Source organism: Garra rufa, chromosome 18, assembly GCF_049309525.1.
Source record: "Garra rufa chromosome 18, GarRuf1.0, whole genome shotgun sequence".
Classification (NCBI taxonomy): Eukaryota; Metazoa; Chordata; class Actinopteri; order Cypriniformes; family Cyprinidae; genus Garra; species Garra rufa.
This window is the reverse complement of record NC_133378.1, coordinates 26,882,807-26,910,785: the sequence shown is the minus strand read 5'-3', so window position 1 is coordinate 26,910,785 and position 27,979 is coordinate 26,882,807. Positions and strand designations below refer to the sequence as shown.

General features: G+C 39.2%; 2 protein-coding genes across 2 annotated transcripts in view; one reads left to right on the top strand and one right to left on the bottom strand.

Moving 5' to 3' along the window:
- b4galnt1a (beta-1,4-N-acetyl-galactosaminyl transferase 1a) overlaps positions 1-12,823 on the top strand; it is a 38,044-nt gene extending 25,221 nt beyond the window's left edge. The window contains exons 10-11 of the mRNA XM_073823218.1: positions 11,321-11,558; positions 11,642-12,823. Coding sequence (XP_073679319.1) covers positions 11,321-11,558; positions 11,642-11,856 — 453 coding nt within the window. The 3' untranslated portion in view covers positions 11,857-12,823. The remainder of the gene's footprint in view (positions 1-11,320; positions 11,559-11,641) is intronic.
- Positions 12,824-13,446: 623 nt separating this feature from the next.
- Positions 13,447-27,519, bottom strand: slc26a10 (solute carrier family 26 member 10). The gene is made up of 18 exons (XM_073823282.1): positions 27,222-27,519; positions 25,852-25,962; positions 25,290-25,447; positions 25,034-25,198; positions 24,804-24,956; positions 24,477-24,559; positions 19,716-19,863; positions 19,509-19,622; positions 19,296-19,373; positions 18,543-18,638; positions 18,325-18,431; positions 17,347-17,416; positions 16,990-17,169; positions 16,323-16,377; positions 16,141-16,229; positions 15,013-15,067; positions 14,828-14,934; positions 13,447-14,740 (listed from the first exon to the last, which is right to left on the bottom strand). The coding sequence occupies exons 1-18, from the start codon at positions 27,484-27,486 to the stop codon at positions 14,702-14,704; spliced, it is 2,073 nt and encodes a 690-aa protein (XP_073679383.1). The 5' UTR covers positions 27,487-27,519; the 3' UTR covers positions 13,447-14,701.
- Between the last annotated feature and the right edge of the window lie 460 nt (positions 27,520-27,979).

Sequence of the window (27,979 nt, the reverse complement as noted above, 5' to 3'; positions counted from 1 at the left end):
AGAACGGTGATTAAACTGACTTGGAACTACCTGTGCATTAAACGGTTTTACTGCACACCTGCCAGCCAATCAGAATCCAGTATCCAGACATTCCATGGAATAAAACCGTTTATAAAACGGTTAGTTCCATTCCTCAATTCTGATTGGTCAGCAGCTGTGTCGTATTCATGATATGGCACTGCTATGACCGCTTCACTCAACGGTTTTGTGTATCATTGAACCCCCTTAGCAACCACCCTTAGCAACGTAAACACAGCTTCAGCAGTTAGGGACTACTTTTTACAGCGGAAGGCAGTTAATGATTTTACTTTATGAAAACGTACAACTTAATATATATAAATTATAGGGCCGGGACTCGATTAAAAATTTTAATCGAATTAATTAGAGGCTTTGTAATTAATTAATCGAAATTAATCACATTTTAATCGCATGTAAATATTTGACCTGAGAACAGTGAGAATTAAGATTTTTACATGGATTTTTAGTATACCATTGAATAATGACTGAATACATAAGCTTAAGCAACAAAATATTGTTTATTTTTGTTCAACCAAGTCCAACAGACCAGTACAATATTGCCATTGAAAGTGTAGCAAGAGGCACGTTCTTTAACGAGTCTTTCATTCCGAGAACTCTGCTCTTGTGTTTGCTTAATTATGCATTTAAACTTTAATGACCAAACCTATCATTATAAATGTTGCTGCACATGGAATATAACGCGGATAACATTTAAAAAATAGTTTTTATCAGGTTACACACTGATTATTTATCACTCAAACCCCTTTCTCTACCTGTCCGTTGGTCGCGTATATCCTCCATGTTTGTAGTTTTTTAACACTTTTTATGCGTGTTTGTAGTTCTAATCGAATCCTCGTTCACGGCGCAGTGTGTTGCGGGCAATATAAGCAGTTAAGAGTGTGCATTGATCGTTAAGTAGTAGACCATCCGGGAATCTTTGGAATACTTTTTAAACATACTACGATTTGGGACATACAATACTATTTAGGACGGACGTCTTTGGCTTGTCTGAACGCTAGTTTGTGCTCCAGTACAATCGGTCCGCCGAATCTCATCTAGTGAGAAACGTTCCGCGGTGCAAAACGTATTGCGATTAAAATGCGTTAAAAAAATTTAACGCGTTATTTTTGTGTAATTAATTAATCTAAATTAACGCGTTAAAGTCCCGGCCCTAATAAATTAATATATATTTTTGATTTTAATATTTTTATTGTTTGGTAACCGTTTTATAAAAGCAATAAGGTACTTGAGGCCGTGCTGTATCATTCAGCCATGATTTATTCATGATACAGCACGGCCTCTCGTACCTTATTGCTTAATTAATTCACAGGTAGTTCCAAGTCAGTTAAATCACTGTTCTATATTAATGCGCTGCTTTAATTGATGCACGCAAACACAGAGAGAGAGAGAGAGAGAGGCCAATACCCTCTCCTCCTAAACATCCAAAAAAGAGCCATCAAATTCTGGAAACACCTGAAAACAAGCGACCCCAACACACACCATTACGAAGCCCTCACACACCAAGAGCTGAGCATAGCGAGGAGTCCCCTGTACCAGCTGGTGCTGAGACTGACTGAGCTCTCTCCTGCAGAGATCAGCTCGCCTCAGCACACACACTCACACACATTCGGCCTGCTCAAATTATCAACACAGAACAAGACAAGTACATCACCCATTGGACGAACACCATTCAAAACCAACACAAACTGTAATGTTATTCGGCACTAAATCGAGAGTACACTGTTGCGAACTACCTGAGCACAGTGAGTGATGTGAAGCTCAGGAAAACCCTGACGATGTACAGACTCAGCGAGCACAGCCTGGCCATCGAGATGGGCCGGCGCAGACAGACCTGGCTCTCCCGGGAGGACAGACTCTGCACGCACTGCATTCTGGGAGTGCCGGAGACCGAACTGCACTTCCTCACAGAATGCCCAAAATATGAACACATCAGAAACCAAAATTACCCCAAAATTAATAAAATATTTCCCCAATTTAACACCTGTAACCCAACCCAAAAACTCAGATTCATCCTTGGCGAAAAAGCCAAATGCTCCAATTTAGCAGCAAGATTTGTAGCATCTCTCCACATCCTGAGGGACGAGCAGAGCAGCAAACACCCAATAAACACACACTCACTCACAGCCTAACACACCCCATCACACACACACACACACACACACACACACACACACACACACACATATATAATGTTCAAGTTCAGTGTTTCTTTATTTTTATTTTTATTGCCATTTTTATATACATGATTTCTGCAATATAATCCTTCTTATTTTATTTATTAATCTTTGTTTACACTATTATTATTGTTTTATGTTATCTGTATTATTATTTTTACAATAACTAGCCAAGATAATATATATAATACTATCTTTTTATTTAATTGAACTATTATTATAATTTTGTGTACTAAATGTTCTAAATCATTTTCTATGTTCTTGTGATGCTTTGGCAATACAAAATGTACTTTTTTTGTCATTGCAGCGCCCTCGTGTGTTCGCAGCGCGTTTCTGAGTTTGGTTGTGTTGTGAGAATTTGCAGCGCGCCGCGTTTCCGTATTTGTGTTTGCGTTGCGAGGATTTGCAGCGCCTGTGTTGTCAAACTGATGAAGATGTTTTCTTAATTTGTTGTCGTTTTTTTCTGTTTGCATGTGTTTTCTTGTTTGCAGCGCGTTGGTCTCTCTCGGCCACCGTAAATAAAGCTTTCTGAATTGTATTGAATTGAGAGAGAGAGAGAGAGAGAGAGAGAGAGAGAGAGAGAGGTCGGACTCGGAGATCGCATTGTGCTGCGCACATACATAAACTTCTTGTCAGCACTTCCCCACGATTCTTATTGTTAAAATATCCTAGATAGATCGCTACATTATATTCCTCAGCAACGAGGTGGTAAAACTGCTGTTTTTGAATGATTTTGTTGTTTGTAGAGAGAGACCGGCAGCACACAGGCAGGTACACACACACACACACACACACACACACACACACACACACACAACTGTCATCTCTCTCTCTCGCCTTCTCGCTCACTCTCGGTCTATGATAATTTACTGAAACAAATGCTATAATTCATTCAAATAAATGTGATCTTACCGCACTATTTCATCTCTCTCTGTGTGATTTGAAGCAGGCAGAATGCTAGAGCTGCGTGTCATAACTGACGAAAATAACGTACTCGGTTACTAACGTAACCTCGGTTCTCTCAGAGAGGGAACGAGTACTGCGTAGCTTACGCTAGGGGAAAATCCTTTCCGCGAGAGATATTGAAGCCAAAAAATTATCCTTAATTTTGTATTAATGTAAAACGCGTTGCCGCGGTGAGCAGACATAGGCGAGGCGTACTGCGTGCCTATTGGCTGCTCCGCAGCAACTGCAGCACCTATCGAGCGAGGCTTGGCGCGATGTCAGCTCCAATGAGAGCATTTCGCGCCTGATACGTCATCTCCCGCCGAAAGTGGCGTGATCCCAGCCTATAAATATCGCTCGCAGGTAGCTACACTCTGGTTTTTTCATCATAAAAGCGCCCAGAGCACACGCTTGCACGGCAAGGTACGCAGTACTCGTTCCCTCTCTGAGAGAACCGAGGTTACGTTAGTAACCGAGTACGTTCTCTTACGAGAGGTCTCTCCTACTGCGTAGCTTACGCTAGGGGAACGCCCTGTAAAACGCCGTGCATGCCAAGATCTGATACCATAGACCCTAGGGCCGTAGCCCGGGGTTCATACAGTGCTTAAACGTATAAGGGGATTAGTGCCCTAAACACACTGGCTCCTGGTGTATCCGGGCAGGTAAACGGCCTGGATAAACTTGGAACGTGGGTCTAGATATCTGCTAATATCTAGACCGACAGCAATTTGGCCTGTAGGGCAGGAACCTCCAGGTTGTAGAATCTTATAAATGTAGACGGAGAGGCCCAGCCTGCCGCCGTACAAAAATCTTGCAAGTCGACCAAGTCGACTCGACCAAGCCACGCCCCTCGTGGAATGTGCTCTGACACCCAGCGGGCATTGCATGCCCTTGGACTCGTACGCCAGTGCAATAGCATCCACTATCCATCTGGATAAAGTCTGTTTTGACGCAGCCATTCCCTTAGAATGCCCGTAAAACGAAACAAACAGCTGTTCTGTCTGTCTAAAAGCAGACGTGCGTGACACATAGACTCTTAGCGCTCTAACTGGACATAAGAGTCTCGCGTCAGCCTCTTCATCCACAGCCGGTAGAGCAGACAGTGCGATGACCTGTGCTCGAAACGGTGTGTTAATAGACTTTGGCACGTATCCGTGCTTGGGTTTGAGTATGACTTTTGAGTCGTTGGGTCCAAACTCCATGCATGTCGCGCCCACGGAAAGCGCATGCAAGCCGCCTGTAGTGGTTCAAATGGTTCGCTCTTCATAGTGTCCAACACCACAGAAAGGTCCCATGTTGGGACTGAAGGCGGTCTGGGTGGATTTAACCTCTTGGCTCCTTTAAGGAAGCGTATGATTAAATCGTTCCTCCCTATTGACTGACCTAGCGTTGTCCTCGAGAACGCTGCTATGGCCGCCACATAAACTTTGAGCGTGGACGGGGACCTGCCCTTGTCCAGTAGCTCTTGTAGGAAGGAAAGTACATCTGTCACACCACAGTCACCAGTGCACCAGTCCGCAAATATCGACCACTTCGATGCATAGAGCCGTCTAGTAGATGGAGCTCTAGCCTGTGTGATCGTTGATATCACTCCTGTGGGGAGTTCATCATATATTCCCTGGTGACCCATACATGAAGGGACCACAGCTCGGGATGGGGGTGCCAGATCGCGCCGCCCGCCTGCGAGAGGAGGTCTCTCCTCACAGGTATTGGCCACGGTGCGATGCTCGTCATCTGCATCAGCGCTGGGAACCAAGTCTGGTTTCCCCAAAACGGCGCTATCAGCAGTATTGCACACCTTTCCTCTTTCACCCTCTCTATCACCTGAGGTAGGAGAGAGACTGGGGGAAAAGCATAAAGAGGACGGCGGGGCCACGTATGGGCTAGCGCGTCCTTGGCTTTGGAAAAGAATTCTGGGCAATGAGCGTTGTCCTGAGATGCAAATAGATCTATCTCCGCTCTGCCGAATGTTTTCCATAATAGCTGCACCGTCTGAGGGTGCAGCGACCATTCGTCCGCCGGAACATTGTTCCTGGACAGTCTGTCTGGTCCTACATTTAGGGTCCCCCGCACGTGCGCTGCCCTTAGCGAGCACAGGTTGCGATGAGCCCATACCAGAAGGCGTTCTGCGAGTGCATGTGGGTTTCTGGACCTGAGTCCGCCCTGGCGATTTATGTAAGCCACTACCGATGTGTTGTCGGAGCGGACTAAAACATGACTTCCCTTCAATAGGGGAAGAAAGTATGTCAGCGCATTCTCCACTGCTATCATTTCGAGGCAGTTGATGTGCAGTGACTTCTCTCGTTCTGACCATAGGCCGAACGCCGGTCTGCCCTCTAGCAGTGCCCCCCATCCCAAGGTGGACGCGTCCGTGGACACTACTTTCACCCTCGAGGGTCTCTCTAGAGTGACACCTTTTCGGTACCAGTCGGCTGCTCTCCACGGCATCAGGGCTGTAACGCAACTCTGATCGATCGTGAGACGGAGTCGACCGGACGCCCACGCTCGGCGCGGCACGCGCGCTTTCAGCCAGAGCTGCAGTGGGCGCATGCAAAGCACCCCTAACTGTAGAACTGATGATGCTGAAGCCATAAGACCTAACACTCTTTGAAAGGTCTTGAGCGGGGCAGACTTGCTGCGGCAGAGCGCGCTCACTGCGCTCTGAACGCTCAGCGCGCGCACTGACGAAAGCTTCGCTTTCATTGCCAGCGAGTCTAATTCTATGCCCAGGAAGGAGATATTCTGGCTGGGGTTCAGCGAGCTTTTCTCCCAGTTGACTTTCAAACCCAAGTTCTCGAGGTGATCGAGTAACATGGTCGTGTGTTCCCTGAGCATTGAGTGAGATTGCGCTAAAATCAGCCAGTCGTCCAAATAATTCAGTATTCGCACGCCTTTCTGTCTGAGCGGGGCGAGCGCTGCATCCATGCACTTCGTAAATATACGGGGTGCTAGGGACAAACCGAATGGCAGGACTGTGTACTGATAAGCTTGGCCCTCGAAGGCGAATCTCAAAAATCGCCTGTGACGCGACGCTATCTGTATTTGAAAATACGCGTCTTTCAGATCCACTGACACAAACCAGTCTCCTCGGCACACTTGCGTGAGGATTTTCCTGGTTGTGAGCATTCTGAACTTTCGCTTCACTAGCGCTTTGTTCAGTTGCCTTAGATCTAGTGGTCACTTCGGCTCGTAGCAGGTGTGCTGCATCTGCCTTTATCGTGGTCTCGACGCGCACCGTGTAACGGCGAGGGCGTCGTCGAAACTGGAGCGAATAGCCTCTCTTTATAATGTCCAGCACCCATTTTGAGACCCCTGGGAGTTTTTCCCATGCATCTGTAATGCGAGGGGGTAGGTGCGAAGCGCGCTCCGATCTGTTACTAACGGAGCCGCTTCGGTGTCTGTGACATGCAAGGCTCGGGGTACGCTGACCGCGGGGACTGCTTTCTCTGTGTGTATATGTGGTTGCGTGGTAACGGGCACATTTAACACACTCGATGCAGCTTTTAGCCGCGTAGACTGGGCGTCGTCCGGTTTACAGAAACCGTAAGACCTGCCTGATGTAATATGTGTGGGCACTCTGGGGTGGGCACATATACCACATGCGAAGTCGGTGAAACTGTAGCGAATAGCCTCCTTTAATAATGTCCAGCACCCATTGTGAAACCCCTGGGAGCTTTTCCCATGCATTTACCTGTAACGCAAGGGGGTAGGTGCGAAGCGCGCTCCGATCTGTCAATAACGGAGTCGCTTCGGTGCGTTGTGACGCACGAGTGACTGTGACATTCGAGGCTCGGGGTACACTGACCGCGGGGACTGCTATCTTTGTGTATATATGTGGTTGCGTAGTAACGGGCACATTCAACACACTCAGCGCAGCCTTTAGCCGTGTAGACGGGGCGTCGTCCGGTTCGTTTTTACAGAAACCGTAAGACCTGCCTGATGTGATATGTGTGGGCACTCTGGGGTGGGCACATTTATCACATGTGAAGCGCAGCCGATTCGGGTCGACTTTATGTGCGCGGGTTTTGTATGACAGGATGTGCTCATGTGTATGCGCATGCGAGCTACACACAAAACACCTTCGGCTATGGCCGGAATACCCGAAAATACACTCCTTTGAGGATTTAATTGGGTAGCCGTGAGAACGGCTCTTGAGTGCAGACAAGCAGGCTGCAGCGCCGGCTTGATGACTGCGGATAACGCTGGAACAGCCACATTTCTTGGAGCTGAGCGAGCGAATACTTTCGGTGGGAGTCTGGCAGCCGCGGGACTCGCGCACCGGCGTTCAACACTCCAAACAGCGTTCGCCTGCATAGAGCGAACGCACTCCTGGTTTCGTTTTTACAGAAACCGGTTGACGTGCATAATGAGGTGTCTGTGAGCACTGTGAAGCGGGCACATTTAACACTCCAAAGCATAGAGTTAATGCACTGTTGGTTTCGTTTTTACAGAAACCAACAGTGCATAATGTGGTGTCTGTAGGCACTGTGAAGCGGGCACATTTACCACGTGTGACGCGCAATCGATCTGAGTCGATTTTATGTGCGCTGTGCTTGTGTGTAGAGCTGAGCACTGGTTAGTGGGCATATTCTTACAACACGTGAAACACCATCGGCCGTGGCCGGGACACCAGATAATACACTTTATTGGGAGTTTATCTGTGTAGCCGTGGGAACGACTTTTGTGTGCAGGCAAACGGGCGACGGAGCCGGTTTGTTGGCTGCAGAAAACACTGGAACAGTCACATTTCCTGGGACTGGACGAGCGAATAACTTTGGTGGGGGACCGGCAACAGCGGGACTCGTACACCGTCGTTTTCCTAGTTGCTAGGACGATTTCGGAGGCTCAGGTTTCAACTCAATCCTGGGCCGCGGGCCGCGTCTGGCGGGGCGGCGGCCGGACGAGAAAAACATCAGAAACCGTTAACCACGGGTGCCTCTCAGCAACGGTGAGAGGCCATGCTACGCAGCGCTGCGTCTGAGCAGAATGCGCGTTCCCGCTCTGGCGGGACACGGAAATCCTCTTCCTCCTTCATGGCCCCCCTCGTCAGCGGCGTCGATGGAAGCGGTGGCATACAGCGGCCGCTTTACGTCCGGAACAGAGGCTGACGAGGTCGATGAAGCAGGCGGGCGAACCGGCGAGCTTTGTCGGCTGGAGGAAGGGTCCGGGGCCCGCTGGGCACAGCGCTTTTTACGGCGCGACACCGCGCGGGCGGGGGAGCAGTCTCAGTGAAGAAGGCAAGGCAAGTCCTCAGAGTCGCCATTGGCATCTGCACGAGCCGTATGAAAGCATCTTTAAAAAGACACTTTGCTCTCTTAGAGAAACAGTGTGTATCGCAGCGGCGACACACACTGTAGATTATAAAAGATTATAAAGGATATAGGCGCCGGAAAGCGCAGCAGGAAGGCACGGAAGGCGGCGTGGCCAGCAGCTCCAATGGCTCGTCCCGCTGAGATGCTTGCAGTCGACGGCGGCTTCTTCTCCGGCTCCAGCGATGCGTGAGCTTCGCTTGAAGGATGAAAAAATCAGAGTGTAGCTACCTGCGAGCGATATTTATAGGCTGGGATCACGCCACTTTCGGCGGGAGATGACGTATCAGGCGCGAAATGCTCTCATTGGAGCTGACATCGCGCCAAGCCTCGCTCGATAGGTGCTGCAGTTGCTGCGGAGCAGCCAATAGGCACGCAGTACGCCTCGCCTATGTCTGCTCACCGCGGCAACGCGTTTTACATTAATACAAAATTAAGGATAATTTTTTGGCTTCAATATCTCTCGCGGAAAGGATTTTCCCCTAGCGTAAGCTACGCAGTAGGAGAGACCTCTCGTAAGAGAACCGTCTTTTTTAACTATTCGGTCAAATATTGTGCTGCAAAGAGCAGTACTAGTTTTAACTTGTTTATAACTTGGCAAATAACCATGGAATAAGCGGGTTTGCATTAAAGGATTAGCCTCCACATCGTGCATTTAAAATCCTTTAATGCACGGCAAACCGTTGATTATCCCTTACTTATACTCCAGTCTTCAGTGTGCTTTCAATTCATTAAAGAAACCTGTTTTCAACATAGCAATAAATATTTTTGAGCAGCAAATCAGAATATTAGAATTGGAGTAATGATGCTAAAAATCAGCTTTTAAATCATAGGAATAAATTACATTTTTAAAATATATTCAAAAAGAAAACACTTACTTTAAATAGTAAAAAATCTACATTTTACTATTTTGCTGTAATTTGGATTAAAATGCAGGTTTAGTGAGCAGAAGAGACTTACTGAAAATCTTACTGTTCAAAAACTTTTGACTGGTAGTGTAGAAATGTAATAAAATGCCATGTAATATATAAATATTCAAAATATTCAAAGTAAAAAAAAATTCTGGATTCTTTGATGAACAGAAAGATCCAAAGATCAGCATTTGTCTGAAATAAAAAGCTTTGTAACATTATACTATACACTATACCATTTAAAAGCTTTGAGTCAGTATGCTTTTTTAGATAATAGATAATAGAATAATAGCTACGGAGCCCCTAAGGGGACGTCAGAGTAAAAAAAATCTAAAGTTTAGTTTCATGTGCTCACTTGAAACTTTCATGTGCTCACGCGAAAACCTTCATGTACAGAATTTTTTTTAAAGTTTAGTTTCATGTGCTCACGTGAAACTTTCACGTGCGCACGCGATAGTTTCACGTGCTCACGCGAAACTATAAGTTTCACGTGTGCACGCGATAGTTTCACGTGCGCACGCGAAACTATAGAGAAAGTTTCACGTGCGCACGCGATAGTTTCACGTGCGCACGCGATAGTTTCACGTGAGCACGCGAAACTAAACTTTATTTAATTTTTGCTCCACGTCCCCTTAGGGGCTCCGTAAATAGCAGGATAATAGAAATTAATACTTTTATTTAGCAATGATTCTTTACATTTATTAAAAGTGATAAGACATTTATAATGTTGCAAAATAGTTATATTTCAGATAAATGCTGTTTACTTTCTATGCTTAACTTTCTATTCATTAAAGAAACCTGTTTTCAACATAATAATAAATATTTTTCAGCAGCAAACCAGAATATTAGAATGATTTCTGAAGGATCATGTGAGTGGAGTAATGCTAAAATCAGCTTGAAATCATAGGAATAAATTACATTTTAAAATATATTCAAAAAGAAAACAGTTATTTTAAATAGAAAAAAATATTTAAAATTTTTTACTATTTTTGCTGTAATTTGGATCAAATAAATGCAGGCTTGATGAGCAGAAGAAGAAAAAAATTACTGTTCAAAAGCTGGTAGTGTACAGTGCCTTGCAAAATTATTCAGACCGCACATTTATTAAAAATAAAACACTGAAATAAGTACATTGCATAAGTATTCATACCCTTAACTCAGTACATAGTTGAAGCACCTTCACAGCCTCAAGTCTTTTTGGGTACAATGTGACAAGCTTTGCACATCTGCATTTGGCAATTATCTGCCATTCTTTGCCTCACCTTTTCACCTCTCAAGCTCTGTCAGCTTGGATGGGGGCTGGCAGACATTTTCTAGAGTCCTAGTTGTTCCAATCGTCTTCCATTATGGATAATGCTTCTGTGAACCTTTAATGCAGCAGTTTTTTTCTGAACTCTTCCCTAGATCATTGCCTTAACGCAAGTCTGTCACTGAGCTCTACAGCCAGTTATCTTGACCTCAGGACTTGGTTTTTGCTCTGATATGCATTTTCAGCTGTTAGACTTTTTCTGAGAGGTGTGTCCCTTTCTAAATCATGCTCATTCAAATTAATTTGCAATAGTTTAACTCCACTTGAAGTGTGGTAACATCTAGAAGCAATATGAATGCTACCGAGCAAATTTCCGAGTGTCCCAGAGAAGGGTATGAATACTTATGCAACGGGATCTTTTCAGTTTTTTATTTTTAATAAATTTGCACAAATGTTAAAAACCTATTTTTTGCTTTGCCATAATGGTGTAGGGAGTGTAAATTGATGTGGGGGAAAAAAGTAATTTAAAGTAGTTTAACTTAAGGCAGCAACATAACAAAATGTGAAAGAAATGAAGGGGTATGGATAATTTCGCAAGGCACTGTATGTTTAGAAATGTGATAAAATGTAATGTAATATAGAAGTATTCAAAACAGATGACAAACTGTTTCCTGTGTTTGTTTGCACCGTGAGGTGGGGGGAGCTGTGAGAGAAGTGACGGGATACACTGCCACCTATCGACACACCGTCTCCACAGACGCAGGTGATGAAGAGGGGGATTGCTTACACATAAGGACGGGATTCCACCACGTTATCGAGGGATTTCCCAATTGTGTGGTTGCAGATGCCGTCATTAATTTCTTCATGGCTCGCACAGAAAAGATACGACAGGTGGGCTTTGACCCACGTCTGGCTCGGAGTGGCCATTTAGGTAAGAGGCCTAATGCAAAGTATATTATGTGTGTATTTGACACTTGTGTGTGCGTTACTATGACGTTTTTGGTTCTTCTTTAGGATTTTTTATTGATGGGCTCGGCTCCCTCCATGTGGGCTCCTGTGATGATATTATTATCAGTCATGCGTCGAAGATCAAGGCGATGTTGCCATGGGGACAGTCGGAAACCGACAAAGTCTATTCCAAGTTCCGTTATGCTTCCACTGAAGAGACTATGAATGAATACGATCTTTACTATCTAAAGAATCATTTTAAATGTGTTACCAGTGACTAAACGTGGAATGTTAAAACTTCTGTGAAGCACTTCTACGGTAGACATTCCTAAAGAGACTTTAAAAAACAAAGACAGAAAGCATAAACATGAATTGTGGACATGAACTAGAAAATTAAAAAGCTGTTTGGAGGTCGAATCAATTTTGTGTCTCTGGAAAATAGTGTTCTGTGACATTATGCTGAATACCAAAGTATTTTGTGCATATGTATTAATGATGGATTTGTGGACACTTGTTTTTTTTTTATATAGCCTGCTATGCCGGATAAAATAACAGATTATTCTATTTTATCTCTTTATTAACAAATTGCATCATCATGTACCATATTAGCTAAAAAAAAATTGCGGCTGAAAATATTATTTTGGCAATATTAAATATGGCAATTTCCTATTCAAGCCACAAGATGGCGGCAGCTCATCAGAATGTCCACTAAGTTGACAGGAACTTTTTTTATAGCGGGCACTTTTTTTTCTATCCCTTATTGATATTTCTCAACGAAGTTTTATTTTTGGAAGTATTTTTTATTGAATAATATCATACAGTGCAATAAGGGCCAGAAAAAAATAAATGTTTGTCCTTGTGACAGCTTTCCCCAGACTCTCTCATATTATTTTTTTATTTTTTTTCTGTCGAATCACATTATGATCATTCTGCAATGTGTTTATTCAGTATATAACCGATTAATAGAGTCACAATGATAATACCCTTTACAATTTCAATGCACTGGTTTGGCCTCCCTATATAAGATGTCTTCATAAGGCAAATATAAAACCAACTTCGGACTCGGATCATATCATAATTTGAAAACAATTACTATTTGAAGTCTTTTGTGTAACACCAACATCTAGTGTGGTTGAGAGATGCCAGCAGTGTCAGCTGGGCAGTTCTGTGCACCAGACAGTAATGTGGGATGATTTCCATTCAGCCAATTAGTAGGCTATTTCTTGAGCTTTAAAGAGAAAACTGGCGTTCTCCTGAGAGTGGTCTTTGAAATACCCAGGAAAATGCAGACATCAAACATTAAACAGAAAAATGTTTTGAAAATCTTGAGTCTTTGCGTTTGAACAGTATTTTCTATTAGGTCAAGGTACTAACAGGTTATAGGCCTAATAAGCTAGTCAGTAATAGCTAATTCACTTGTAATGTGAAATTTAAAAACTTTAAAGGGTTAGTTTGCCTAAAAATGAAAATTCTGTCATTATTTACTCACCCTCGTGTCCTTCCAAACTCGTCCAAGACTCGTAAATGGCGGCGGACTGACCCGGAAGAGGAGAAATCCTTGAATGAAGTCGATAATTTTGTTTACTTTGTGCACAAAAAGTATTCTCGTCGCTTCATAAAATTAAGGTTGAACCACTTATGTCACATGGACTATTTTAACGATGTCCACTACGTCTCTGTGCCTTGACCGTGGTAGCCTTGCTGTCTATTCAGGGTCAGAAAGTTTAATCAAAAATATCCTAATTTCCGAAGATGAACGAAGGTCTTACGGTTTTGGAACAACAAGAGGGTGAATAATTAATGACAGGATTTTCATTTTTGAGTTAACTAAGCCTTTAAGTCTACAAATTAAAAGAGGCTAGGCTATACAATCACCAAACTTTGATCTGGTTAAACAGAGGGAAGCAGGATATAGTAAAATAAATGTTTTATTTATATAATTTGCTCTTTAAATGATATTAAAAAGAAAAACGAATTGTCCAGTGAAAGAGAAAACGTTTATTGCAAAATAAATCAAAGACAATTATTTCTTGGTTTGGTCTCTTGGTAATCTTTTACCATGTTATGATTACCAATTAGTTTGACAAAAATATGAATATTGCATAAATAATATATATAGCTTATGGAAGGACATTTTAGTAACATGTACAGCATTTATGTATACTCTAAAAGTAAAAGATGGCAACAGTTTAAGATCAGAACATCCATTTTCATAAAAAAAAACAAAAAAACATTTTGCCACTTGCTAAATTGAAAAGATTCAGACATACATAATCAATAAAATAACCATATTTTAACTTTTTTTGCCTGCACATGAAGTTTGCAGGACTAGAAATATCATTAACACTGCTGTTAATCATATTTGTGCATGTTAAGGCCCGGTTCACACCAACATGAATGTCCGATTTCTATTCAAACCAATGCAAAAAAACACAAAGAGGCTGAATAAAAATGCAGTTTCACTGTCTGAGATGGCATTTATAAAAGCTGAAAAAACACCAGTTATTCCAATACACAAAGCGCTGTGTTTTCTATTTGTGTCATAGCAAAGAAAATAAGTCAAACTGTATATTGTGTTTGACTTTTAATAACCTATGGTGTTTATTAACCATTACCAAATATAAGAGTACAGAGACAAAGAAGCTATTAGCTGTCGATCAGACTTTAATCTGTAAGTGCCACCAACTCTAGTCTTATGTAACAACAGCAGCTTTGGGCAAGTGACCAAAAGCATGAATCTAATTGGTTTACCAAGTTTATTTACCAGTGCAATGGAAAAGAGATTAGAACACCTCTCCATAAAAAAAACATTGCATTGATAACATGAAAATGTTTGTGCTGGTCACACATTACTAGTCGTTCATCCAAATTAAAATGTTTATGGGAATTCAGTTATAAATACTTATCTTGGTGTGAACAGGCCTTTAGCATGTAGTGAACACAACAGCCACTACAGCTGCATACTGTTAGAAAACCATAGATAATCCTGACAAACTCATCACAGCATGTTGAGTCGAAATAAATGGTGGAATGACTTTAAGTCATTCTCTGACACACGTGAAGTCACCCACTGGTTCTTCAGGTCCTGTTTTGAGTCTCAGTCTTACAATATTTCTCTCAGATCAATCACACCCATACTGTTGTGTTGTTCTCAGGAGGTTTCTCCTGTCAGACAAAATGATGAAATTTTAAATGGAAACGCTTTGGTTGAGATATAAAATCACATATATGAAGAAGCTTTTTTCATCCTACCCGCTGCTGCTGTATGTAGACCACTGCATCATGAACTGTAACAAAAATATGCTGAGGATTCATGTAGTTCATCAGCCCACTGGATGTAAGAATCTTCAGTACACTCTCTACAGGAGAGAGAAAACATTACCCTCAGGAAATTGTTTGAAAGGTTTGTCTAAGTATGTATATATGTGAAAACTCACCATTGCAGTTAGCCAGGTATATCCGTACCCCTATCTTCTGGCACTCCATGCACATCTGTGGCAGGATATAAGTACCGTAAGTATATGGGTTATTCCGTGTCAACTCAACCAGAGGTCCCTGGCTCAAATATTTAATTTTGGTAATATTTTTTGAAGAAAGATAGACATATATAATAATGAATTCAAATATTAAATGCCATGGATACATATTTACTGAGTAATCCACTATTTTGTAGAGGGGGGTCACCTGAATCACTTTCACAAAGTGAATGTAAAATGACAGAAAGATGGCAGCATCATAATGTTATTTTTACTCAGAGATTTGTAGATCTGTTAGAAAAATCTGTTGACTTTAGCAATCTCTGTTGCATTATGTACCAATGGTGATCCTTCAAAAATGGGGAAACAGCACTTTCCAAAGTTTGAAAATATTGTTAAAGGTAAGTTAAAGATATCCTAATTCCCTTTTAGATATTGGGTCTTTCTTTTTGGCATCTTTAATTTTAATGAGATTCGGTTCTAGAGATATTGAAATTTTAATATGGCTCCAGGAGTGAATTGTTAAAATGTACACATTTTCAGTGGTTAAAAAACAAACGTGGGTCAGTTTGCAAAAATATGATGATACTTTTCTTTTAAAGCAGAATGTTTGAAGAACAAATAATGTTGAAACTAGAAATGTATCATATTTCTTTCTGTCAAGACAACTGCATTGAACATGCCTGAGTGCCATAAATATTTTTCTAAAGTTTGTGTGCCTGTAACTCAAGAAGTATTAAAGATATTGCAATATGATTTTAGATTCCAGTTGTTAAAAAGCTTTTCTTTTGGAATCTTAATTTGGAATCAAGGCCCTACATCATTCAGTCCTAGAGATATGAGGCTCCATGTCCAGAATCTCTGTGTGAAAATAACATGATGCTACCAACTTTTAACCCCCACCCACAAGTTGACCTCCCTCTACACAATAGTGGATTATTCAGTAAATAATCATCCAGGACATTTAATATTTTGGCATTCATTACTGTACATGTCTATCTTTCCTCAGAAAAAAAAAAATCAAAATCAAAAAATTGAGCCAGGGAAGTTTTTTGAATGACAGTGTTGATGGGCGTTGGTCAGGCTCACCTGTGTGAATAACCGAGCTCCAGCAACATCCACGAAAATGACACTGCTGCAGTCTATCAGCACAGCCTGGACTTCACCCTCAGCCATCTCTGCAGTAAACAAAAAATAAAGGGTGTGAAACATCTAAAATAAAATACTCTTTAATATGATTTTTAATATTACTTGAACAAGTAGGAATGTACCTGATCTGAACAAGTCATTCTTTGAAGAAAATGAACTGTCTGTAACTCCTTGTTCCTTGAAAAACAATACAGTTATCCAATCAGATGTTTTCTTTACATAATGTTTTGTTGTTGCTGTTAGAAGACAATTGCCTATCAGGGGTTATTAACCAGCTAAAACAAGCCTAAGTTGGTTAGCTAGTCTTAGCTGGTTTAAGATGGAAGTAGCTGGTTTTATCTGGTCCCCCAACCTGGCTAAACTGGTCAAATTGTTCTCCCAGCCTGGCCAAGCTGGTTTTAGCTGGTTGGCCAGCTGGTTGTTCTACCAGCGTGACCAGCTAAAGAAGTGGCCAAAACCCATCTAAAACCAGCCTACTGACCAGCTATGACCAGCTAAATCCAGCCAACCAGTTTAGCTGTTTTTAGCAGGATACAAAGAAAAAAGCCATTAGATTTTAAAACCACTTAAATGCCCCCAAAATAAAACCCTTAAACTTATTATTTATAGTTATGTTAATATGTTAGTATGCCTTGCCTTATGAATTATTCAGAACTAGTTTTTTTTTTTTTTTTTTTTTAACTAATCTGAGATTATCTTTATTATTCAATATATGCCAGTGGACATTTTTAGGGTAAGTAACCCAATAACAGAAAAGAAAACAATTAATGGATGGACTGGTCATCTTACTACAGAGCTAATGGCCTCTCTCTCTCTCTTCTCTATGGCCTTCAGGACTTTCTCTCGGCTGCGTATCCTCTCAGGGGTGAGGCCCAGAAGCTGAGCCATATCAGCCTTAAAAAAGCTGCGGTTCCCGTAGTAGATGGGCCCATTGTAGGTCAGGATCTTTACACCTGGGACTTCATAGCACTACAATACAGAAAGTAAACCACATTGGCAGTTACACAACACAGATGTGATTAAGACAAATGCAGCAACAGTTAAATGATTTAATTTCCAAAAGCACATGGCCCAATTCTAATCATAGTAAATTGCATTACGTGTGGTAATAAGAAAAGAAACTTAATACGGTGACTGTTGACTCACTTTATTATGGTTGTTGATGGATCTATAAATCTCTGTGTTGGCGGCTCTTCCTAAAACAGAGCAGCTGGCCCTGAAAACAGAAAGTTTACTATGAGTTCAGGGACATCTTTTTGTCTCAACTTTATCTCCCCTTTCCTTAAATGTGCATTTCATATCCGCCAGGAGAGGAAGGTTGTTTTGGAACACAGGGGTCTGTAAGGGATACTGGTTCGCTGTTTTTATACAGCCCCTGAGCTTTGGAATGCATAATTAAAGGATGTAGTAAACATGATTATTAAAGCAGATAAATACACAAATCTAATTAGGTAGTTTCAATCTCAATTACATTATGTACTCAATACCTCGTTTCACTGGGGCTGCTCTAGTTGGATTGATAATATCATTATCTCTATACAGCTAGAATGATACACTTACTCTAATTCAATGGTTCCCAATTTTTCTCCCAGAGGATCCTTTTTTTTTTTTTTTTACATGTTATATGTTTTACAACCATTCTTAAATCCAAGCGTACATTTAATTAGATTTATACAGAAGTACTCTAAATACACAGACAGTTTTAGTTTTAATGGGAAACCTGTGCACGCATTTCTTTAGAGTCATTTTAATGCTTTTTATATACAAAAATCATTGTTTACTTCCAATATGTTGCATGGCATTGCTAAGAACAGGTATAGAGCTGAATTCATTCTGGTTTAAATCTATTATATTTTCTTTTCTAACAGAAGATTTTTCACTCATTCATGTGTATAGCACAGATTAGGGTGAACTCATAATAAATTATGTTTGGTGACCTTTACGGTAGAACTAGTGATTCCTAGTTGGGGTCATGACCCTGAAATCAGTAAACCCTCTTCTAATTTATACCAAATAACTCAAAAAGTTACTATATGAAAGCCCAAATAGTCATAATTGAAAGTGCTATAGTATTATAAAGTAATAGATTTGTGACAAAACAAGCATATAATGTCATAATGATACCTCTGTGTGCGACAGATAACTGTCATCATGGAGAAGACCACCCCAATGGCCAGGCCCAGGTCTACATTTAGCACAACTACCGACAGCCAGGTCACAAGCCACACCATCTGCTCCAACATACGTAACAAGAATTGAAATCAATCAGCTAGACTCAAAAGTAATTCAGAAATTAAAAATATTTAGCTGTTATTTGAGAATGAGAGGCGGTAAAAACATACAAAATCAATTTTGCTAATTCGCCAAAGATCTGGGAGATCTTGAAACAGCAGGAACATCTGTCTCAGGCTGGTCACATTTATACAAGCAAGCACTGCCTGGATGGAGAGAGAGAAGAGAGACAGTAATGATAAAGGTTAAAGAGAGCATTAAATCCAAAATTACAAATAAAAATATTTGTTTTGTTACCAAATGTCCATGACCCATAAGTCAGTATGCAACCCTGGACCACAAAACCACTAATAAGGGTCAATATTTTAAAATTGGGATTTATACATAATCTGAACGCTGAATAAGTAAGCTTTTGATGCATGGTTTGTTAGGATAGGACGATATTTGGCAAAGATACAACTATTTGAAAAATCAGCAATCTAAAGGTGCAAAAAAATCAAAATATTGAGAAAATCGCCTTTAAAGTTGTTCAAATGAAGTTCTTAGCAATGCACATTACTAATCAAAAATTAAGTTTTGATATATTTACGGTAGGAAATTCACAAAATACCTTCATGGAACATGATCTTTACTTAATATCCTATATGTTTGACATTGATAATTTTGACCCATATAATGCATCTTTGGCTATTGCTACAAATATACCCATACTATTTAAGACTGGTTTTGTGGTCCATATAATTTGGTGCATATAGCAGATGCTTTTATTCAAAGTGACTTACAAAATAATACTCTTAAGAAAATATTTTTTCACTCTGAAACATATCACGTTTGATGTTAAATTCATTGCAAATGTGTCTTACCTTGGGTAAAAAGTAAAATAGAGGTCCTATCAGCAGAAGTACAATAAGAACAACCACACTTGTAAACAGCCCTGCGAGCTGTTGAAATACAGAGGAAGGGTTTTATTGTATTTATGTTTGACAAACCTGTAGAGAAAATTGTCAACTTGTCAACACTTTTACATACTGCAGTAAGAGATGAAACAGTAGAGGTGATCTCTAACAAACCAGTACCTGTGTGTGACCTCCAGCACTCTCCAGTATGTTTGTAGTGGCCAGTGTAGCTGAATTGGGGAAACATGTGAAGAGAGATGACACCGTGTTGGAGATCCCGTGTGCTAGAAGCTCCTACAACAAAAATGATATTTTCAAATCTATGCTGCACCAATCAAACCCGTGAAAACTTTTCAAAACCTGTCAAATTATTAATATAGTATCTACCTGATTTGGATCAATGGAGTATCCATGCTTATCAGCATAAATCATGGCTAGAGATACAGAAACAGCATAGGCAACCAGAGTGATAGCAACTGTGTCACCGGCAATTTCTGGAACAGTCTCCAATGCAGGCAGCCGTGGCTCGGGGAAGCTGAAAAGTAGTAAATATTTGGCCTCAAATTATAGTCTAACTGCAGCATGTATATTTAAAATGCAGGTTTTATCTACTTAAATATATGCATTTATTGATCAAAAGTCACAGTAAGAATGTGACTTTTGCATTGTTACAAACATGTTCTTTTAAACTTTATAATCACCAATGAATCCTGAAAAAATGCTCTGAGGTTTCCACAAAAATATTAAATGCCATAACTGTTTATAACATTGATAATAATAAAGGTAACACTTTATTTAACAGTCCTGTTCCTCATATTATAGTAATTACTACAGCTATGTAATAACCCTAAACCTACACTCTTAAAAATAAAGGTGCTTCATAATGCCATAAAAGAACCTTTTTTGTCTAAACGGTTCCATAAAGAACCTTTAACATCTGAAGATGTTTCACAAAAGGTTCTTTGTGGTGAAAGAAGGTTCTTCAGATTATAAAAAGGTAAGAAATACATGATTCTTTAAAGAACCTTTGACTGAATGGTTCTTCTATGGCATCGCTGTGAAGAACCTTTTAAAGCACCTTTATTTTCAAGAGTGTACCCCAAAACCTAACCCTACCCCATGTAGTTACCTTATATTACCAGACCTGTCTTAAGTAAGTACCCTGTAAGTACATGAAAGTAAACATACTGTAAAATAAAGTGAAACCATAATAAGACTTGAGCACCAAATCAGCACTGTAACCGATTTTTGTAATTTGAACAGTATTTTACTGTAATATCTACAGTAAGATACTGTAAAATGTATATACAGTATTTTACTGTAAACTGCAAAGGATTATGGGAAAATATATGATCACTACTGTAATTCTCCACTACTGTAAATCCGTTTACAGTAGTGAACTTGCCCGCGAAAAATTGACCAATGGCAAGGGAGATTTTTTTTTTCTCCTGTTGAGAGGAAGTGGCGGTAAAAAGGACAAAAGAGAAATGTTGCATCAATAACTCGACAAAAAGGTTAGTATATTATTTCTGTTTTATGAAAAACTGAACAATTTTAAATTGTTTTCACTTGTTAACAGCAAACTAACAATATTCATCGTGTTTTTCATGTCGGTAGCCTTTTTTTTCTGACTGACGGCCGGGGCGCCGCCATAACGGTGAAAACATGGACTGGTGAGTAAATTAAGGTGACCTATATTAGTCGAAATAAACTTTATTTAAACTGAGAAACACGTTTGTATATTCGGCTGCCCTTTAATGCAAGTTAGTTCGTCTGACGAGCACTTACTCAAGCTTAACAGCAAACTGAGGTGAAATACTGAGGTAAAGTGCGTTAAGCAACACCACTGTTTCTGTGGAGATTTTAAACTGTATTTTCAAGCCCTTCTTTTGTTTGTTATTTTCAAGTTTCTGGTCTGGATGTCGTCTGTAACGTCGGAGCGCGGAGGTGTATTTTGGATCTTCTTCTGTGAATGACTGCCATAGTATCGACGATAACATGAACTGGTAAGTTAATAATGTCAGTAAGCCGAAGTTGACAAACTTAACGTTAGTCACAGAGCAGCATAATATCTTTTAAACACTGCCTCTTTATAGCTAGCAAGGTAATTCTCTTCAAATGATGTTTAAGTAAGAAATGTGTGTATGAATGTCGTATGTAACTTTATAGACGGTCCCTTCAGTGACAGACGTGACATAAACAGCGCGCTAACATGAGACACTGAGGTAAAACTGAACACCGCGGTTAACTGCATCTTTTGTGTTTTATTTTCAAGTTTGTGTTCTCGTGGTCATGTCGTCTGCATCGGAGGTGTATTAGAGTCTTTTCTGGTGATTGCCGTCGTCGCGGTGCAAACAACAGGTGAGCTTCCCCTTTCATCAATTTAACTAAGTTAATGTTAACGTTACTAAATTAGCCAAATTAGTCACAGGCTGCTGTTCTCCACTGACTTGCAGAACAGGTTAACTTTTTAAAGAGAGTAACGAGCTAGCAATATATTAATATAGCAAGTTTTGCTAATAAATATTATAAATGTTTATTTTATTAAAAATGTAAATTTTATTACTGTACAGTAGTTGTCTTTTCTGATCATAAACTATAGTAACACTAAAAGGGTGTTGTGACACTGTCTGTTACAGGAGATTTCTCCAAGCACTTACTGGATGCTGACCATCAGGGGCAGAATCATCATACAGCCAGCTGTCCATTTTACAGACATGCAGAATAAGGTAACCTAAAACATATTTTGTTTTACATTGCATTTACATTCATGCATTTTTCAGATGCTTTTATCCTAAGCAAGTTATATTGTATTTAAAGTACACATTTGTAAGGCATTTATTTCCTGGGAATGTTTTTATTACCATCAAGATTGAGTTTGCATGCGCATTAAAATTATTTCTATTAAACCAGCATTTAAACAGCAAAATGCAGCTGCTTCAGGTATCTTTAACTTACTGTAACCTTTAAATTCATAATAGCAATCTTACTGTCTGTCAATTTAGATTATTGTTACTGTAAAACAACAAATATAGATTTTTAATCATAGTAGGCCTATTATATGCACAGACTTTCTAGGAAACACACACCTGTTTAGAATGTTTATATGAACAGATTGGTTAGCATTTAGCATGGTCTGTGGCAGACTTTACTAAGTGTCAGGGCAACAAAATTCAATAAACAAGAATGTAATATTAAGTGATTTAAATCAAGAAGAAAATATTGTCTTTTTGCTCCATTTAGTAAAAACGGTTCTTAACAAAGCCATGTTGTGCATCTCTGCACACAGCAGTGTTTCATTACTGAATGAATTTACCTTTTTTAAACACCTAGAATCAGTGACTTACTGACCCATTCATAAAATTCTTTATAAAAAATTTCAAGAAAAAGTTTCTTCAGTTTTTTTTCTTACTACTGCGTTCGTATGTAGTATATCATTATTTTTTTTTAAATGCATACAGCACCAAGTTTGACAGTTGAGGCAAATTCTTTAAACACTGTTTTTCTTGTGCTTGCAGGTTTGTTCAGACAGTCAACCTTTGTGGCAGCAAATGCATTGACAGTCACAGATCAGATGGACTTCTGGAAAGAGGGTGCAAACAACAAGCATCAGCCTGAATCCCATTCTGCCGTTTCTCATCAGAGAGCTTGTCAACTTTGACTCAAAACTACTAAAATTTAACACAACACAAACACATTTTTACTGTATGATTTTATTTTATTTACACTACCAGACAAAGCTTTTGAACAGTAAGATTTTAAATGTTTTTAAAGAAGGTCTCTTCTGCTCACTAAGCCTGCATTCATTTGGTCCAAAGTACAGCAAAAACAATACACTTTTGAACCATTTTTATTATTTAAAATAACTGTTTTCTTTTTGAATATATTTTAAAATGTAATTTATTGCTGTGATCAAACCTTAATTTTTAACATCATTACTGCAGTCACATGATCCTTCAGAAATCATTCTAATAATTTGATTGTCTGCTCAAAAACTATTATTATGATGTTGCTGAAATTATTATAATGCTAAAAACAGTGGAGTACATTTTTTTTCAGGTTTCTTTGATGAATAGAAAGTTCAGATAAACAGCATTTATCTGAAACAGAAATAGTTTGTAACATTATGAATGTCTTTATTATCACTTTTGATCAATTTAAATCATCCTTGCTAAATAATATCTTTCTATTCATCAAAGAATCCTGAAAAATCTAAAAATTAAATAATGTTTATCAGCATACTAGAATGATTTCTGAAGGATCATGTGATACTGAAGACGAGTAATGATGCTGAAAATTCAGCTTTGATCAAAGGAATAAATTAAATTTGGATCAAATTAATGCAGGCTTGGTAAGCAGAAGAGAATACTTTAAAAAAATCTTAGTGTTCAAAAACTTATGACTGGTAGTGTACTTACTTATTTTTGCTTTTCAGTATGTGTATGTTTGCCATGATACAAAGTCTCTGTACTTTTAAAAAGAAAATGTTCAACAATTAAAAAGAATATTATCAGAACTAATGCTTATGAGTTATTGTGATTTTTATGGGGTTGGGGTGGTAAAAATCTTGAATTACAGTGCTGTAGGTTAATTGGATTGTTTTTACAGGTAAAAAATGTTTAAAATAAATGAAAATAAACTCTATAGTACTGATACTGTAATTGAAAATACAGTAAAAATACTGTAATTGAAGATACAGTAAAAACACTGTAAATGAAATTACAGTAAAAATACTGTAAATGAAATTACAGTAAAAATACTTTAAATGAAATTACAGTAAAAATACTGTAAATGAAATTACAGTAAAGACCTTTTAGTACTGTAAATGCACTTACAGTATTAATACTGTAAACATTTTTACAGTAACTTACTGGCATCCAGCTGCCAGTAAGTTACTGTAAAATTTACAGCAAACTTTTTACAGTGAGCATATTAGAATGATTTCTGCAGACTGGAGAAATGACTGCTGAAAACTCAGCTTTGCCATCTCAAGAATTAATTACATTAAAATATATTGAAATAGAAAACATTTTAAACTATAATAATATTTAACAATATTTAACTGTATTTTTGATCAAATAAATGCAGCCCATGGTAAGAATCCTTGCAAAAACATTTTTTAGAATGATATTTTAAATGATATATTACCCTGCTGGAATATGTCCTACAATCTGTATGTCATATTTGGAATCCAGAGAAAAGGCATATGTAATTCCTGTTGCAATTATTACCTGCAAGAGCCACAAGAGAATACAAGATAATTTTTCACAATGCAGACCACAGTTGATGATGAAACACTCATTATACTGGACTAGTTGTCTGGTGAATGGCAAATATTTGTACAAAAGTTCATTTGCTTATTTATGTCTGCGATTCACATAGCATCACAGAAATTGGAAGGGAAATAAGCACAAAGGTGAGCAAATGTTTTACTGTTCCACTGCTCTAAAGATCTGTTGTGGAGGGCAAACTCACAGTAATGATCTCCACGGGAATTGGAGTGCGCAGACGCTCCCGAAAGCGCGAGTTGACCTCTTTCACTGGCACCAGAACAGCCAGGCAGAGCAGTGAGATCACCAGCTCGGCCAAATTAGTATTGGGTACATTCTCCATCACTGATGCCAGAGTCTACAGTAGTTGTAACTAGAATTATTACACTAATAACCAGAAGTAAAATAAACATTCTGTGTTACACCATTTCTGACCTTAAAAAGAGAGAAGGCACCAGCATATCGGGGTAGCCGTAATCCCAACATGCTTTGCAGTTGTGAGACAGTCACGTGGAAGGCGGCTGCACTTGTGAACGCCTTAACAATTGGTTCTGAGAGGTATGTGGAAAGGAAACCCAACTGGAGGCCACACATGCAGAGCTGGGACGAAAAAAACAATATGCTATCAGATTTTTCTGTAGTCCAAGATTTCATCAGATAACAAATTGTGTTGTGTTTCGATTTGTCTTACCATCATTATGCCTGAGAGAAATGCTACAGCTGATGCCACCCCAATTCTCTGGGCCTCAAACTCTGCAGCCTCTGGGCTACTGGAGTTCAGAGCAAGCGGGATGGGAACTAGTTGCTCCACCACTGAACCAGTCATCAAACTCAACACAGCAAAGGTACCTGCAAATGGTATTTAATTTTCTTGGTAAAACATGACTGACACTGGTTAAATGGTTGCAGATGAACAACATTGTAAACACTAAAGCACTTTTAGTAATATTGGTATCCAAAATGTAATAGGTGTACTCCAACCCTTTTAAAAAAACAGCTTGTTATGTTTTAAAGCATGGCAGCTGGTTTAAAATGATTATAAACTGGTTATGAGCTGGCTTAAGTATGGTCATAAGTAACTAGCTCCTGCTCAGGTCCAGCTCATAACCAGCTTAAACCAGCTACCATGCTTCAAAACATACATAACCAGCATATGCTGGGGTTCTTTCAACAGGGAAATTTGAGTAAACTTTTTTTTAAATAGAACACAGTTTTTCCATAGTGCTAAACAGGGGTAAATCAAAGTCTTTTACCTGTAGAAACGTGATGACCAGTGCCGAAGAGCATATAGAGAACTACAGGGAAGAAGGATGTGTAAAGGCCATAGACTGGTGCCACTGATGTCAACAAAGCAAAAGCCATTCCTAGAAAACAAACAGTATGTTTTATCATTTATGGTGTCTTGAATATGGGTGAAACACATGATGCATATTTCATCTACTATGTTTAAATACAGTCAAATTTAAATTTCTGAATATTATAATATCATATCTATTATGAATGTTAGCAATATCGGAATTATTATTATTTTATTTATTTGCGACCCAAAACCAGTAATAAGTAGTACGGGTATATTTATAGCAATAGGCAAAAATACATTGTATGGGTAAATATTTGATTTTATTAGTAAAGATCATGTTTCATGAAGATATTTTGTACATTTCCTACCATAAATATATCAAAACTTTTTTTTATTTTTATTATTATTAGCAATATGCATTGCTAAGAAATTTGGACAACTTTAAGGGTGATTTTCTCAGTAATTAGATTTTTGCACCCTCAGATTCCACATTTTCAAATAGTTGTATCTCGGCCAAATATTGTCCTATCCCAACAAACCATACTTCACTGGAAAGCTTTATTCAGCTTTCAGATTATGTATAAATCTTAATTTTTAAACAAACTGACCCTTATGACTGGTCACATTTAATCGGTCAACGATCTAACGTTATTCAAATTGACCGCGGAACGAACATGGACGCCATTTTGGTGTCATGTGACAAAAAAGTTAGGGTAAATAAAGACATTTTATTTCTTTATTTTATTTATGAAATGTTTTGATCAGGACGAATGGAGTAGGCTACTCCTAAGTACACGTCACGATATTTCTTCTAAAATATTTTATATTTCAAAATATATATATATATAGTAATTTTTTCAACAGAAAACACCTTTTGTAATTATTACGTTGTGTAGGCCTATACTAACGTGTAATATTAAAAATATTTGAACTCTTCTTAGTTGACGGTTAGGTAGGTTATTTATTTATTTTAAAAAACATGGTTTGAAACAGCTCATAACATTTTTCTTATTCAAATGTTATTACAAACGTTCATAGCATTAAAAAGTAGTTTAAAAAGTATATAATTTACGTTATAGTTAATTATATAGCGTAGCCTATTTTGTATAAACAACTTATAGGCTACTTTTGGAGTGTATCAAGTGTTTAAAATTTTTCTATTTAAAAAGTTTTTTTCTGATTAATGTCGTTTTGTTATAGATAATCACGTGAATCATCAACCAGATTTTTCATAACTAACTTGTTCATATTCTCGAACTATTTTATCTCTTTCATAGCCTGCCACAACTTAAAAACAACTAAGTAATTAAAGTTTATTTTTACCTTGGGGAATGTGTACTATTCCCACCGTCAGTCCCGCTATGATATCTCCTAAAAGCCATTTCTTGAGCTTGTATTTTGGCAGCCAGCTGCACACGGGCAGTCTCTTCTTGAGCAGGTGAAGACAGTCCACCTGAGAGCAGCTGCATCTCTGCGCCAGTCTGTCGCGGAGCCGCTCTCTCCCTCTAGACCGGTCTTCCGTACCATACGTCTGTCTGAAGCGGTCCTCAGTGTATATATTTCTATACACGGCCACTGATGCGCTCATCTCGCCCTAAAGTGTTCTTCGGAGAGCAAGGTAAATAATCTTCAGAGTTAAACTGCTCCAAACAAGTGCCCAACCCCTCATTTATAGTAGGAGTCGCTGGAATTTGACATCGGGAACAATTGTATTTTCCTGTCAAGTACTGGAGCCAATTAAACACCAGTATCTTCTTTTTTTAAGGTGAAGTCATAGTCAAACTGCAAAACATCCTACTTTTATAAAACAAGCTCAATATTTGAAAAACTTCAGTGTTGTCTTCCAGGTCCTACTGCTAAAGGCTTTTTACAAAACAATCAATGACATGAACACTCTAATCTTTAACACATAGATCTCTCAGTCCCTCCTCCTCCTCATCATGGCCAAAACTCTTCAAACAGACTCTTTCTTCATGGCTATGACATGAGGAGTCATGGAGTATAGAAAGTGTACAATGTATTGCTCTGTGAGACATCTGCATGAGGATCAAAGTGCTATTGTTTACAGGGTGAAGGTGAAA